General features: G+C 37.9%; 1 protein-coding gene across 1 annotated transcript in view; it reads left to right on the top strand.

Moving 5' to 3' along the window:
* Positions 1-1,262: 1,262 nt before the first annotated feature.
* The window catches only part of Thsd7a (thrombospondin type 1 domain containing 7A), a 402,007-nt gene continuing 387,104 nt past the window's right edge, over positions 1,263-16,165 (top strand). Inside the window, exon 1 of the mRNA XM_050145877.1 lies at positions 1,263-1,421. Coding sequence (XP_050001834.1) covers positions 1,265-1,421 — 157 coding nt within the window. The 5' untranslated portion in view covers positions 1,263-1,264. The remainder of the gene's footprint in view (positions 1,422-16,165) is intronic.

The following is a 16,165-nucleotide window of genomic DNA, read 5'->3' on the forward strand; positions in this document are numbered from 1 at the left end:
TGTGGCAGGAGGACAAAGCTCTATCTGACTGCTCACATTCTTCGGTTAGCACTCATCTAAGAAAATGAAAACAGAGAACAAAAGGAACAAGCCATGTGGTTTCCTATTTTGGTTGTGAAAAGCACCTTTAACAGAATCAGGAGATATTAGTCTCAGGAATAAAATGTAAGTGAAAATATTTATTAACTGGGAAATAGCCAGCTACAGTTACTGGCACATTTGTGCTTTAATTTTTCTCCCCACCTCTGAGACTTGCTTATTAGTGTGTTTTCAACAGAGAGAGGAGAGAAAGAGATGGAAGGGAACTTTTATTCACTTCCCAGTTGAACGAGGATCCAGCTAACAGTGTCTGCATAGTCTTACTCACGCAATTAGACGGCACCGCGCGCTCTTCTTAAGTACGAATTCACTTTCAAAGACGATAGATGACAAGACAATGTGTTGAATTTGACAAAGACTAACCATGGTCACGTTGTTAACTGAGAATGGACTGAAGTTAAAAAATAAACACTTTAGAAAGTCCTCAGTTGCTTTTTGACAGTGAGCTCTAGTCTGTTCCTTTATAGATTCATAATACTGCTCCTCGCATAAAGTGATTCGGAAGGTACGGCTTCAGAATAAATGACCAACGCTGATGCTTTGTGTAAATATGCAGGGAGAATAACACGCCACTAGATCAGCATTTGACTCCTTGGGTGACGATGAATTTCAATGTCAGTTATTCGTCATCCTGAAGCCTGCCCCGAGATGATTCCTTTTATTGGTGTATCCTTGCGAACATATTTCAGCGCACCATGTGCCAGGGAGTTCTCGGGGCGGGCGCGTGGAGTCTGGGTGCTGGCCCTGTGCCCTCTCTGCCCCCCGTCTGTGGTCCCCTCGGGTCCCCTCGGTTCCTTTCGGTTCTCGCCCCCCTCCCCTCCCTACAGCTGGCGGCGGGGGCTGCTCCTCGCAGAGCTCTGGGCCGGCTCTGTCAGCTGGGGCCCCCTGCGGCCGTCTGTGTCCCTTGCCGCTAGGACCTGCCAGTCTGCGCGCCATGGCAGCGGCGGCAGCATCCCTGCCAGCATCCCCGCCAGCGGCGGCGGCGGTGGCGTCCACGGCCGCCGCGGATGCTATTGTTCCCTAGTGTTAGTTGCTCTTTGGCTGCTTTTCATCTGGAGCGAACAATAGCAGCGGAGAAAGCTTTGCGTTTTCTTCTGGTGGAGAAGGAAGGACGGTTCCCCGCGAGAGTACTACGGCTCCAGAGGCTGGAGCGGCTGCGGACAGCATGGGGCTGCGAGCCGGGCGCCTAGCGTCCCCGAGCCGGGGCGTCCTGCAACTGCTGCGGCTGCCACTGCTTTTGCTGCTCTTGCTGAGCTCCGGCGCCCGCGGGGCTGAGGCGCAGGGAGACGCCGAGGTGCCCACCCTCTATCTGTGGAGGACTGGTAAGTGGGACAGAGTTGCCCTTTCCTCCATCTCTAAATCTGGGACCATGATAGGGAGCTGGGGACTCCTGGAGGGATCCCTGTCCTTCCAGCTGGTTCTGTTTATGCCGGGATCCTCAGGTCAAAAGTATGATTCCTGCAAGCGAATTAGGTCACGTCCTAAGCCATCAGGAAAGAACAACATAACTGAGAGGCAACAGTGAGTCACTAGGGTGATTGTTTCTCTGGCAGCTCGGCAGTAAATGAGGGCAGCGCTGTACTTTCATTACAAAGTGGAGTGTTTTTCTTCTCTGGGTTTCCAGCCTGAGACTTTCTAAAATGACAGTCTCGCAAAGAACAAGTAAACAGTTTTGCTGATGTTTATGTCGTGTTTGGGCAAACAGTATGCTTACTGCTGTTATATGTGAGGGGGCAGAGTTAAATTTCTTAAGTGTACATTTGTGGCGTGTGGGACACTCGGGGACACCCTGTGAGGACAGACCGAACAGTAAGAAGCAAGGGAGGCTCCTAGGGACTTTTAGGGAAGACTGGATAGCGCAATTTATAATGAGTGTGTTAAAATGTTTTTTACAGTGTGGAGTGATTAGCATGTGGGTTTTGAAACTTTTCCTTCCCGGAAAGAAGTTTTTTTTTTTTTTTTTTCCCCCGCTTTGTTTTTCGACCAGACAAGAAAGGCAGCAACTCACTGCTCCTAAGACTCTCCCTGAAAAGAAAGCTCTGTAGAGGCAGGAATCCTCAGACAAACAACAAAACCTGAGGGCTTCAGGCTCCCTTCTCTGCGGGGTGGGTGGATGCTCTCTGTCCGCTATGGGAGATGGAATTCCCGAGCCTGCTTGAGACTTCATACACTCACAGGAAGAAAGTGGAGGAGGTATTCTCGTTGCTGAGGGCTGAGGATGACTTGAGAGTTCCTGAGCGTTTCTTAAATATTGAGTGGGATGAGGCCAAAGGAAAAGTGTCTAAATCGCAAAGTACGGTCTTTTTTTTCAGGCTTCAGTCCTTCTAAGCCCTGCTGAGGAGGCAGATCAATTTACACCAGAATCACACTGATGACTGAACGTTTAAAGAAGGACCACATATCCAAACAACGTAGTGAGGGAACTAAACAAAACTGACTTAGAGATAAAATACACTTTACCTTGGAATATTGGATGATTTTGCTTTGACTAGCCTGTGTCCACATGCATAAAGGCATAAATGTGGACACAGGCTAGTCAAAGCAAAATCATTCTTGCTAACCCTTTGAAGACCAACTGGTGGGTGAATGCAGATAAAATCAAATTAATTCCTTTGGTTTTTAAACAAAGAATTAGGAGTTTTATTTATTTTTTCCTAAACTGGTAGTAATTGGTAGTATTTAGAACGGGCTTCTCAGATAAGTATTGGGCAAACAGTGTTGGGCTAGTTGAAATTTGTACTATCAATGGAACATGAGCCAAGTAGTAATTCAGATGAAAGGGAGTGTATTCAACATGTACTGTGCTGCCTCTCAGGTGCCAATATATGCCAACAGTAATGTCAAGGCAGGAACACAAGCCAATTAACAGTTTAAAATAGAAGGAAACACTCGGGATCAAGGGGATGGAGACCTTGAGTCCAGTGCCAGGTTCAGCTCTATCTTGCTCTATGAATAGTTTGCTTGACTTTTGACCTCTGCTTCCTCAGCTGCCTACAGTTTGATAGCATTTGTTTTTGATTGTCCACATATGCAATGGTAAAAGCAAGTAGGTTGTGAAAAACTAATTCGTGCATTGCCAAGTTTTGTGCAAGCAAGAGGATGAGGATGGTGTTACTGTTTTTTTTTTTTCCCACAGTGATTTCCAGTTTGATGGAAAATAATGGAGAATTTAACCTGCTGGACAAAATAATATTTCCTTTCTTTTTTTTAAAAACCACTTAGAGAAAGGGAGATGTTACTAGGTCTGAAATGAGTTGAGAATAGTTCTCAGAGGAACTAGGACATATGTAGAGGAAAATAGTAACCAAAAATACAGAGGTGATAGAATCATGTCTATCTTTGATGAAAAGCAAGCAAGAAAATTTGGTTTAAACGAGAAATGAAGCAAGAGAAAGGTAGAAGTAAAGGAACTGGGAGAGGAGGATAGAAAAGTTGAGTTCATCTGCTCCAATCAGGGGAACTTGTTCTTTCTTTCAACTGTTTACAGGAAGTATCATGAAATATGACATCATGTAGGTGGAGTTTTCACTGAATAAAGATCTGGGGAAGGAGCTTGAACTGTCAACAGCATGATGTCCATTACGGTGGCCTCAGAGAGTACCTGGTTCAATGATTATAAAAGATAATTTTTAAATATCTACTCAGCCATTAAGTTTTTATTTACATGAATATATATGCAAATGCACATATCTTAAAGTACAACATGTTCATGTAGTAAAGTGCTCGTGACTTATGCAGAGTATATTAGATTTATGATATATGAATGATAATATATTATATGTGTTATATGGCAGTTTTAGGTCAATTTACAACAAAGTTATTGAAGATTTTTAGTTGGTTCTCACTTTAGTAGGGGGTGAATGTGATGTTGTCATCTTTGCCCTTGACCAGCTTAAAACTAAACAATGCTATAAATTCACAATAATTAATACATGGTGTACCATACTCATGAACATTGTACAAGAGCAGAGGTCATGTAATTGATAAAATAGTTGAGGGTATAGATCAATGAGAAATTCCTTTTGCTTTTGATCCTGGCTTTTTGCCAAATATAAAGTGCATCAGAGTAGTAAGAGAGAAAATAAAAATAAAGATTTACCTCAACATTCCTAGATCTTGAATGTCTCAATGACAGTGCAGCTCATAACTCAGTAGAGAAGTATTAATATCAATGAAGTCAATTTCAAACAGATTTTAAGAAAATTCTAAATCTATGAAAAAGCTGTTAGAGCTTAACATACAAGGAGGTTAAGAGTTATTGGAAGCTTTAGGTAGATAATTAAATTATCATTTGATGAGAAAGAAGAGAGGTGAATCTAAAAGCTGTGGGTATGATAAGAAAACAGAAAGAGCATCAGATGTTATAGTAAAGCATAGAGAACAGCTCTGCTTTGTATCTCAGAAGGCATCAGCTCAGATTTAACATTCCTAAAGAAGTCATAAGGGTACCCATCATTTCAGTACCCAAGAATTGAGATACAAGGTGACAAAAAGAAAATCAGATTTCTTAGGATTGGGAAGAATATCAGTTTAGTTATGGTACACTGAACTTGAGGTGTAATCTAATGATTACAGTGATCTAATGGATAAAATTAATGCAAAGAAATCTAATGGGTGATTAGGAGAGGGAACTGTGCTGAATTAGGAAGTCAATTACGATTTTTCAAGTTATGAGTGGTTTGCTAATAAAAGCAAATATTGAAATGTAAAAAAAAGGATAGTTCACAAAGAATATTAAGTTCTTAAGGGGAACATCATAAACTAGTTAAACAAGTTGAGAAAATATTATCAGAAAAGTTGTAAGGAAATAGCAACAAGTACTCAATGATAGATGTGGATTATTAAATCATAATGTAAAAGTACAAGAAATTCCAGAAATTCTTTGGTATGAGATTGTAAAGCATTACAGGGAATATTATGCAAGATGAATAACTGCTAAGGGAGCAGCGGTTTTGGGATGAACACGATGGCTAGACTGCTAGATATCGAAATTAATTAATTAATGAACAACACAGTAGAAATCAAGCAGTATGATTTAACTGAATAACCAATAGCATTTAAGCCTTTCTCTATACTTTCAAGGTGATTTTGTTATAGAAATAACAAAATTATTTTTTTTAAACATGAGCTTAAATTTTCTTTTTTATTGATTATACTTGTTTCCTTTAGACATTTCATACTTACTTCATGTAAGATTTTGTTCTATTATATCTAGGTTGAGTAAGGTGTCCATCTAAAGAGAATAGGTTCCAAAAAAGCCAGTACAAGCAGAAAGGATAAATCCTGGTGCCACTGATAGTGGCCGCTCAGTCTGCCCCAGCCATGCAACTGTAACCAACATTAAGAAGGACTAGTTTGGAACTATGCTTGCTCCTTCCCAGTCTGACTAGTGCTGGTAAGCTCCCATTAGCTCGGATAGACTGTTTTAGTGGGTGTACCCATCATGAACTTGATCTTTTTGCTCATAATCTCACTTCTCCCACTCTTCAACTGGACTTTGGGAGCTCAGTCCAGTGCTGGGATGCAGGTCTCTGCCTCTGCTTCATCAGTTGCTGGATGAAGGTTCTATGGTGATATTTAAGATATTCATTAGTGTAGCTACAGGGCAAGGTCAGTTTGAGCATCCTCTCCTTTATTGTTTAGTAAGGTCTTAGCTGGGACCACCTTTGTGGATTCCTGGGAAACTCTCTAGAGCCCGGTCTCGCTAACACCAAAATGGCTCCTTCAATCAAGATATCTCTTTATTTGCTCTCATCTCTGTCCTTCTTCTATGTTGACTATCCCATTCCTTCAAGTTCTCCTCCCCTTTCCCCTTCTTCCCTTCTGTTCCCCTTCCACCCTCCCTTCTCCCCACCCCCATGCTCCCAATTTTGTCAGGCGATCTTGTCTATTTCAACTTTCCAGGTAGATCTATATGCTTTTCTTATGCTTCATCTTGTTACTTTGCCTCTGTAGGATCATGAACTATAGGCTCAATATCCTTTGTTTATATTTAGTATCCACTTATGAATGAGTACATAACATAATAAGAGTTTAAATTGTCTTGTTGACCATGGCCTTTGCTTTACAACATGGAAACAACCTAAATGCCCCTCTACTGAAGAATGGATAAGGAAAATGTGGTATATTTAAACAATGGAGTACTACACAGCAGAAAAAAAATAAGACATCTTGAAATTTGCATGCAAATGGATAGATCTAGAAAACATCATATTGAGTGAGGTAACTCAGACCTAGCAAGGCAATTATCTTATGTTCTCACTCAAAAGTGAGTTTTAAACATAAAGCAAAGAAAACCAGCCTGCAATTCACAATCCCAGAGAACCTAAACAACAATGAGGACCCTAAGAGAGACATACATAGATCTAATCTACATGAGAAGTATAAAAAGACAAGATCTGCTGAGTAAATTGGGAGCATGGGGACTATGGGAGAGGGTTGAAGTAGAGGGGAGAAAGAGGGAAGCAGAGTAAAATGTAGAGCTCAATAAAATCAATTTTTAAAAAGTTTAAACTTTCAATTGTTTTATATTATAGCTAATTAAAATTAACTTGCTTTTATATGAATTGTTAATAATATATTTACATCAGTATGTCAAATTACTGATGTCATTGTAATTTGAAAAAATAAAATATTGTTAGAGGGCAAATAATCACTCTAATTATTAAATGGTTTCTTACTGTTTATACTTTTATTTGCTTATGGAATTATTCACCTAATAGGTTTGATTATTATATTTACCAGCAATTTCACACTACAAGAAAGAACAGACTGACCAAAATGTGTTTCACAGCATCAGAACATCTGGCTTCCACCAACTTAAGTCGTAGAGACTTATTCTCAGTTATGTCATAGTGAACAATGAATATACTTTTAGGGTAATTGGATTATATTGAAATATGGGAAACATGAAAATATTGTCCATTATTTAGAATTGAACTATCTGCAAGTATAATTATCTCTTAAGAAGAATGCCGCTCACATTAGGTTCATGCACTATAACTATACTGTTTTTAGTAGTCACAATGTCCTTTACACAACTAATTATGAAGTGATACCTTTATTTTTCAATATGAAAGGAAATGTAATCATTTTGCTTTTATTTCCCTTTACTGAGAATTATTGCAGTTTGAAAATAAAGTCACCTGTAATGTCTGCAGAGAATCATCTCTTCATACCAGTCCATACATAGGAAAAGACAGACCTATCATACCAGACAGTCAGATACATTTCTTCAACTTCAGTTATTTTGGAAAAGTGCCTTCCTTTGAACCATGACTCGGTTTACTCATAAACTCGAGGAAAGAATGAACACCAATATCATTATGTTCTGGTCAAAGTGTTTGAAAACATTCTGTCTCTGTTACCTATGAAATTATTTGGTGTACCTGAATATTTATTCATTTATTTATTTTACATCCTTGCTGCAGCCTCCCTTCCCTAACCTCCCCCTCCAGTCTTTCCCTCCCATTCCCGCTCTCATCCTTAATCATTTCCTCTTTCTTCTCGATCCATGAAAGAGCACATTGCCTATGAGTAACAATAAAATATTTTATTTTATCTCCACTATGGTTTAATGGCATATATTCTCTAGAATTTAATATAGCAACATTTATAAGGTACTAGTGAGATGCTTCATTCACATAAGAAATTCAATAGTGATGGTTTTTAATAGTTTGCTAGCATTCTTCTAGACAATTTTGTAACTTCAATCAAGTCTAGAAATGTATATTAGCTCTCTCTAAAAACACTCTTTTCTCTGTACATACATTATTTATCTTATATTGATATAGTTAAAATACCACAGGTTATAAGGAATGTAGCATTATAGAATGAAACGCACACAGATTGAGATCATACAGAATTGTTTTAACCTAGATCCTACCTGATTATACTGGTTATTTAAATACTATGATGTTTTATATTAGAATAATAATAGAAGTTCTGAAGTGTAAAAGTACCTGTGAAGTTTTAACAGCTACTAAACAGAAAGTATTTAACTAGGTCCTCTAAGATTCACGCGCAAATATTATTCATCACAGATATAATTCGCAAGGGTTCAACTGGTTGCAACTGTTTGTCTGCTAATTTCAACTAAGGGACAAACAAGAAAATCTAGAAAATGAAGTTATTTGTTCATACGCCTAACTATTACTTTAAATTGTCACTTACTGAAAATCATAAGAATATTCTTAATAACAATCCCAAGGTTAATTGTGCAATAGAAGCTTTTGTACTTCATTTTGTAATGGTTCTCGGGGGACTGAGCAAGAGACTGAAATTACACATATTTTAAAATATCTTATTTTAGAGTTTCATGCATACGATGAAGTTTGATGTCTACTCTATATCACTCCTCTTCAACTCTCCTCAGATTTCCAAACACATATCCCCTGCCTTTTTTTTCTAACTTTTTCTCCCCTGCCCCAATTTTTAGTTCTTGTGTGTTTGTCTTGTTGGTTGGTTGGCTTTTTTTTTTTTTTTTTTTTTGAGAACTGTATAGTTATGACTGCTCTAGACCTAGCTCTGTAGACCAGGCTGGTCTTGAACTCAGAGATGTGTCTGCCTCTGCTTCCTGAGTGCTTAGATTACAGGCACGTGCCACCGCTTCCCATTCCCACTCTTATTTTTATTCGTTCACTTTATTGTTTTTATTATCCAGTAAGATCCCTTGGTGCTGGCCATAGTGCATGGGTATGATGAGATCACACACTGGAGCCTGTGCAACCACCAATGGCCACCTTTCAAAAAAAGGGTTCTCCCTCCCTCAACAGCTATCAATGACAATAGCTCCTCATCTGGATAGCATTGCTCCAGCTTTATGTGTTGGCTTGTTTCACTTTGTAGGCAATTACTTCAATAAGCAGTTCAAGTTCCTGAGGTTTATACTGTACCATGTCTTTTTTTTTTTTTTGTTCTAGGTGTATGGGAAATTAAGTAGAATTTGCTCTTTCCATTAATTTACCATTTCTCCTTTTCTTCTACTATTACAACCTTGTGATGCAGAGGCAGGCAGATCTCAGTGAATTCGAGGCCAACTTGGTCTACACCAGGACAGCCAACACACAGAAATTCTGTCTCAAAAAAAAAAAAAACAAAAGACAAACAAACAAAAGAACACTTGTGCCAATGTTATATATTTGATACAATCTATTACTTACCTCATTATCTTAACTAATGTCCATGGTTTCCACTAATGTTTATATTTTGTGCTATACAGTCTTTGGATTTGACATACACATGAAGCTTTATGATATGTAATGCTGGTATTTTATAAGAAAATTTCATTGACATAAAATTATCTATGCTCAGTCTATTTATTCCTCATTTGCTGTCGCTGAGTCTCTAGTAGCAATTGATATTACTGCCTCTACATTTGGAGTTTTTCTATGGTAAATAGCTGAATCATGCGGTGCCTCTTCATATTATCTTCTTTCTCTTATAGTAATCATTTAAAATTCCTGCAAGTTTTTTTTATTGTTTGTAGTTCATTCTAGTATTGAATAATACTCCATTGTTTATATATGCTACAGTCTATCAATTCACCTATTGAAGGATTCTGAAGTTGGCCCCAAGTGCTGCAAATTATAAATATAAATATGTTTCTATGAATCTTTCTTTCAACTTATTTGGTTACTAAGGAATCTGAGGTTTCAAAAGACTGCAACAGACACAATTTCTCTTCCCCGCCCCTCTCTCTGCTCGCTGCCTGAAGAAGATATAAAACTCTCAGCTATTTCTCCGGTACCAAGCTTTCCTGCCTGCTTCTATGCTCCCTGCCATGATAATAATAGAATAATACTAAAATTCAGATACTCTACTCTTCTCTGGAACCATAATCCCCAAATTAAATGCCTCCCTTTTAGGACTACCTTGGTCAAGGTCTCTTCACAGAAATAGAACAATAACTATTACAGTTGTCTATGCTTTTTGTTTTCTCATAAGGAAAGACATGACTGGGAAAAGTTGGACATATAATCTGCCTTTGAGCAGGTGGAAATAGTAACATCCCATTGTGCTGACACTGTGGTCAGGCTACCAGGGAACCTAGTAGTTAAGGCAGAGAGACACTTAAATTTCTGCATTCAATATTGGGATGAGCGCCCACAAGCAAGAATCAATTGAACAATGGCTGTTGAGTGAATACTTTGCATACATAAATGGAAAAACGTGAACCACTATCAAAGTAGACAATTTAAAGCTATTTCAGGACCTCAGTAGAAAACCAAGTCCCTTAATCATCAGAGGTAGACACTGATTTTGCAGAGGTAACAATTTAATTTATGCAACATTTGTAGATGGATCGGCGGGCTGCTTCCTGCCACCCAGCTCCTGGCCACCTGGCTAGCTTATGCCCTGAAATAACAACACACAAATTGCATTCTTTTAAACATTGCTTGGCCCATTAGCCCTAGCCTCTTACTGGCTAACTCTCACATCTTGATTAACCCATTTCTATTAATGTGTGTAGCACCACGAGGTGGTGGCTTACCGGGAAGGATCTAAACCTGTGTCCATCTTGGAGAGGAGAGCTATAGCATCTGCCTCACTTCCCTTCTTCCCAACATTCTGTTCAGTCTACTCCACCTATCTAAATTCTGTCCTATCAGGCCAAGGACTTTTCTTTTTTAATTAACCAATGAAAGCAACAGATAGACAAATGACCTTCCCACATCATTGTATTAAAATGTGGCATCAGAAGACCAATAGTAATTATTTTATGTTTTTTTTTTTTTTTTTGATAAGGTCTCTTTGTGGTCATGACTTTCCTAGAACGAACTTTGTAGATCAGGGTGGCCTTGAGACTTGAGCTCATGCCCTGGCCTCCAGAGTTCTGGGATTAATAGTGGCTGCCATTAATGGTGTCCAGAAAGTCTACAGTGCCCAACTTCACAGGTGTTTCCTCATCCAGTGTTAAGCAGGCCAGACCTTGGTTAGCTTCCAAGATTAGACAAGATCAAAGGCATTGAGGGTTCTATGGTTTAGACTGGGCTACATTGTTTAAATGTTATTTTTATTCACTCTGTCAGAATCTGAGAATGTGAGATTAAACGTCACCAACCCAGTGTCCCAGATTCTGTCCCCGATGGTGAAAGGCATGAGTGCTGAAGGACCGAATCAAAAGTTAGAATGAAAGCAGCATTAACTACTTGGTGGTATGTGCTTACATGCTACTAAATCTGCATTTATTAAAATATTTCAGAACAGAATTTTGGGCCAGCTATACATGAACTGCTCAAAATATTAGAGCTGTGATTTCTAATCTCTTTTTATATTTTGTTCTTCAGCTATAAAATAGGTATGCATTATGGTCTACTTTTAATATAGTTTAAAGAAAAGATAAATATGTACAGGACTTAGACAATGTTTGGTAATTACTCATAAAACAGTTACCTACTTCATGTCAGTGATCTCAGTATGAACTGAAAATGCTCTCTTCACCCCTAGGAAAATGTCTGTAGTTAGCATCTTTTATTTCTTTGATTTGGTTCTTCCTCTATGGATCTATGCACAATGCCATTGCCTTACTACATCTGATAGTGCTTTTTTTTTCTTTTCCTTGCCTGTTGCTGGGCAAAGAGCATCATAGTGTTTTAGCAAATACAGTGCTTTTAAACAGAGTACAGTTTTGAAAGCACAGGGTATTCTGCCTTGATGTTTTTCCTTGAGGCTGCACACATCCTTGCCGTGCTGGGAATTCTGAAGGTGAGACTCCTTAAGAGTGGCGATGAAGCTTCCAAAAACCTAGTGCAGAAACACCTGAGACTATTTTTGTCAAGATGAGTTAACTCTGTGATGTGTTAAGAGGAAGTGAGTGCTGCATTTCCCAAAGTGCAATGTGTTTTTGTATATACATTTATGTCACATATATAATTAGACTAATACATTTAGGTCACATATATAGCTAGACTAACAATTTATACACTTAAGTCTAAATGGTTCAATATATTACTAACAAAACTATTTAATTTCTACTTGGAGGAAAGCTAGCTGTGGAAAACTGTTTCATGCCCATTAAAACATACTTACCTATATATTTCTAAATTGCATTAAGCATTTCAAATCTATGGTAGAATCACAATAATGTACCACTATAAGCACACTAACATTCAACACATATCTATCCATATATGTCATACAAGTATATATATATACTTGTATGCACAAACGTCCTCCCTCATTTATAGCTACATCACCACACAGAACTTCATTATTTATCTATTAGGAAATTACGTCTTGTGAAATGTGTTTTGTATGTGTTATTTATAGTACTGGATTTACAATGTTATTCAATTATTCATACTTTTTGCTAAAATATTAATTTTTTTCAATTGTATTTTAGTGTGCTTTATGCTAATTTTTCTGCTCAGTAAAACTCCATAAAAGCATTTATTATGCAGGTTGTTATACCATCTCTCACGACTTAAGAGTTTTATTTTTAGATACTTTACGTCTAACCATCTTCCTGTGTTTGCCACCCTGGTGTCTGACCATATCTACAAATTGCAGTGCTTGCATATATTTCTAAGAAATACTTTTCTTTTAGTAGTATCTGTGTGCAATCACATCAACAAATCCCAATTTGTGTTACAAATACCCAACATTGGTTAAAACATTGTGAAGACAGTATTGGTAAGAAACCCAAGCAGAATAGTACAGACAATGTATTCCTGCTACCCAGAGGGGACAGTTAAGGTAAAGAAAACACATTCTGTAATTTCAGAGGATGCCAGCCATAGAAATAGGTGGTCTTTTTCATCTCTGGCTTGTGTCGAGCAGGCTCAATTAAGTAGAACCAGGTTTGTAGTGTCTATTTTATGGCATGCTCTGTGCCAGGAACAGGAGAGCAAACGTAAAGAGCATGTGAATCTGTATCTCTTGGAAATCCCCATTAAGTTTCAATAGGTCATTTGAAGTAAACAAACTGACTGTAAAGAGAGAAGCATATACAGTTGAAGAGCTCAGACAGAGACAGTCAGTACAGGACACACTGACTCTTTTGCAAAACGGAAAAACCCAAAGAATATTTTCCTACAATATAAGCTTGAAAGATATACAATTTACAAAGTAGACAGATGCTAAAACAGATAGAATTACATGCAGATAAGGATCATTGATTAAAAACAAAACTAAATGAATAGAGGCTAAGAGATTATATGCATGCCTGTAACACAAGTACTCAGGAAGCTGAGTCAGGAGAGCTGTTAGTTCAAAACCAGCCAGGCTTCAGAGAGAGTAAGACAGACAGACAGGCAGACAGACAGACAGATAGAGAAAGAGAGAGACAGAGATAGAGAGACACAGAGGGGGACACAGATGCAGAGAGAGTGAGAGAGAGACAGAGACAGAGAGAGAAACAGTAAAACTTTTTACAAAGGACCAAAGGAAAGCCAGCAAGATCGCTCAGGTGGTAAAGGATCCTGCTTTTATGTCTTTGATTCCTGGCATACACAAGGTGAAAGCAGAAAAGCAACTCCTACAAGTGCATTGTGTCTGCACACAGGAGTGGGGCCATAATACTCTCTCACACATAAATAAATAAGTAGGTAAGTAAATTAATAAATAGGAATGATTGACTTGGTGATGGGGTGATATGTTGGTATGTTTTGGATGGTGAGGAATGGACAGGCTATGCAGAGTTGTCTCTGATTCTAAGGAGATTGTCTAAGACTTTTCATCCTCTGACTTATGGGAAAAATATGTATAGAATATCACCAGGAGTAAAAAGAATACACTTATAAATATTAAGCAAGGGGAACTTACAAATTTCATACAATTCTTGTTCTAAATGACTTCCTTCACTTTTCTTGTAAACTTTGCAAGACAAGTACAGCCTTTAGTGACACTAATTACACAAACTTCTAGAATAACTTTCCTAGTATTTGAAATTGGAATGTAGTTACATAATTCCCCCCTTCCTTTTCCCCTCTATAATCTTCCCATATAGCCCTCTTACTATCTTTAAGTTCATGATCTATTTTCATTTTTTGTTAGATACATTTATTCCTAGATATTTCAGTAAAAACTGCTCAATCTGCCTAATGTTACTTCCATGTGTATGATTTCAGAGCTGACCTCTTGCTATTGAATAAACAACTGGGAGTTCTTTGTAGAAAACTATTTCTCCTGCTGTTAGTTTAGTTGCCTATAATTCTCGTATGGGGTGGGATAATAAAGATTTATCTCTTCATGTTACCCAGTCTATTGGTGTAGTATTTGTTTATATCATGTTGATCAGACTTTCTGAGTGTTCTCTGACCTTTCTAAGAGATGTAATAACAGAACCGTTCCTATTCCTAGGCTGTTGTGATCTTTTCTCCAACTCCCGCCCAATTATGGCTAAACCTTGGGCTTAAGAATTGTGTTTTTGATGTATCAGTTGGAGCAGGCAACTCAAGGCCATTGTTCTCTGTATTTTGAGCTGGAGCAGTTTTCAGTAATGGTCTCTATATGTTACGTTGAAGCTTCATTGACGAGGGGTGAGAAGGACACCTGCCTGTGAGTTCAAGGACAAAGGTGTGGAGTATCAGTAAGAATTATGCTGGGTAAGTAAAGTAGAGGTTGTAGGTTTTCCTTAAAAACCCGTGACTTCATTAGCCCTGGGTAGTTAGTTGCTAGGTTTTCATTGCCGGCATGATTTCACTCTTGTTGGGTCCAATTAGAGAGATCTTGGTCTCTGCCAAGATATGCATGCTACCATTGCCCATAGGGTCACTCATCGTGCTGGTTAATGTTGTAGATCATACACATCATAGTCAGGTAGGACTATTGGTTGATTCCTTTTTAGAAGCTAGCATGGTACCTTTTATGCCATGAAAACTAGTCCTCAGGGAGGAATCATTTAGGTCAGGACCAGTTCTGGAGCCAGTGTCTGAAGTGGATGGCATCTTCATTAACAGAAACATAAATTTCACTTCTGGGAGATAGCAAAAGGGAACAACAACAGATTATAATGATGGTAGAGTCTCTTAAATAAAACTGACCAGTAACTAAAAAGGGGGCTTTTTAAGCCTGAGGTTAGGGTTTTTTGTTAGAAAGTCTATGACCCTTGAGTAGAGCATTATCTGCTCCACTAGGTGAATTTGATTTAAATTTTATATGTGTACAAAGGTTTACATGTATTACATACCATTTTAGGAAAGTAGATAATGTGATTCCTTATGATTTTTTTTAGACATCCTTATTATTTTTCTGTCCTCCTTTTGTCTCCTGTATTGACCTCCCTTGGCATTCCCTAATTAAAAGTCCTTCCCCATTTTTCCCATTTCCTCAATTATTTGTACCTTGCTATCCCCCTCTCTGTTGCTCCCCAAGACTACCATGATTACTTTGTACTTTCCTGTTTCCTACAGAATATTTCAAGTTGTACACTCACATTTTCTTTGAGGTCATTGTAAATGTGTTTGTGTCTATAATTTCTTTTTCTTTGTGAATGTTGTTGGTGTATTAAAAACCCTAATGATTTTTGTAAATTAATTCTGTATCTTGGCATATTACTAAAATTGGTCATTTCTAGAAGTTTTTTTTTTTTGGTAGAATTTTTGAGATCCCATATGTATAATAGCATAGCATCTGAAAATAGGGATAGTTTGACATTTTGTTTTACTATTTGCCTCTCTTTAGGTTTTTTTCTTTTGTTGTATTGGTGCACTTCATGCTTCAAGTACTGTATTGAAAAGGACTGTTCATAGTGGACAGCTCTGTTTTGTTTCTGATTTTAGTGGGATTGGTTCAAGTTTTTCTACATTTAGAATGATGTTTACATAGGCTCCTCATATATAACATACTGTATTGAGGTACATTCCCCTAATCCTATACATTCTCTTGGACCTTTATCATGAACACGTGGTAGATTTTTGTCAAAGGTCTTTTCTTCAGCTAGATGATCATGTGATTTTGCCTTTACATTCAGTTAGGTAGTTTATTAATTTATTGACTTGTGTATATTGAAACATCTTTGAGATGAAACCAATTGTTCATAGTGGATAATCTTTTTCTATATATGTCTATATTCAGTTAGCAAGTATTTTATTGTAGAATTTTGAGTCTTTGTATACCAAGGATA

The sequence above is a fragment of the Alexandromys fortis genome, unplaced genomic scaffold (assembly GCF_014885135.2).
Source record: "Alexandromys fortis isolate MF-2015 unplaced genomic scaffold, M_Fortis_MF-2015_v1.1 scaffold_34, whole genome shotgun sequence".
Lineage (NCBI taxonomy): Eukaryota > Metazoa > Chordata > Mammalia > Rodentia > Cricetidae > Alexandromys > Alexandromys fortis.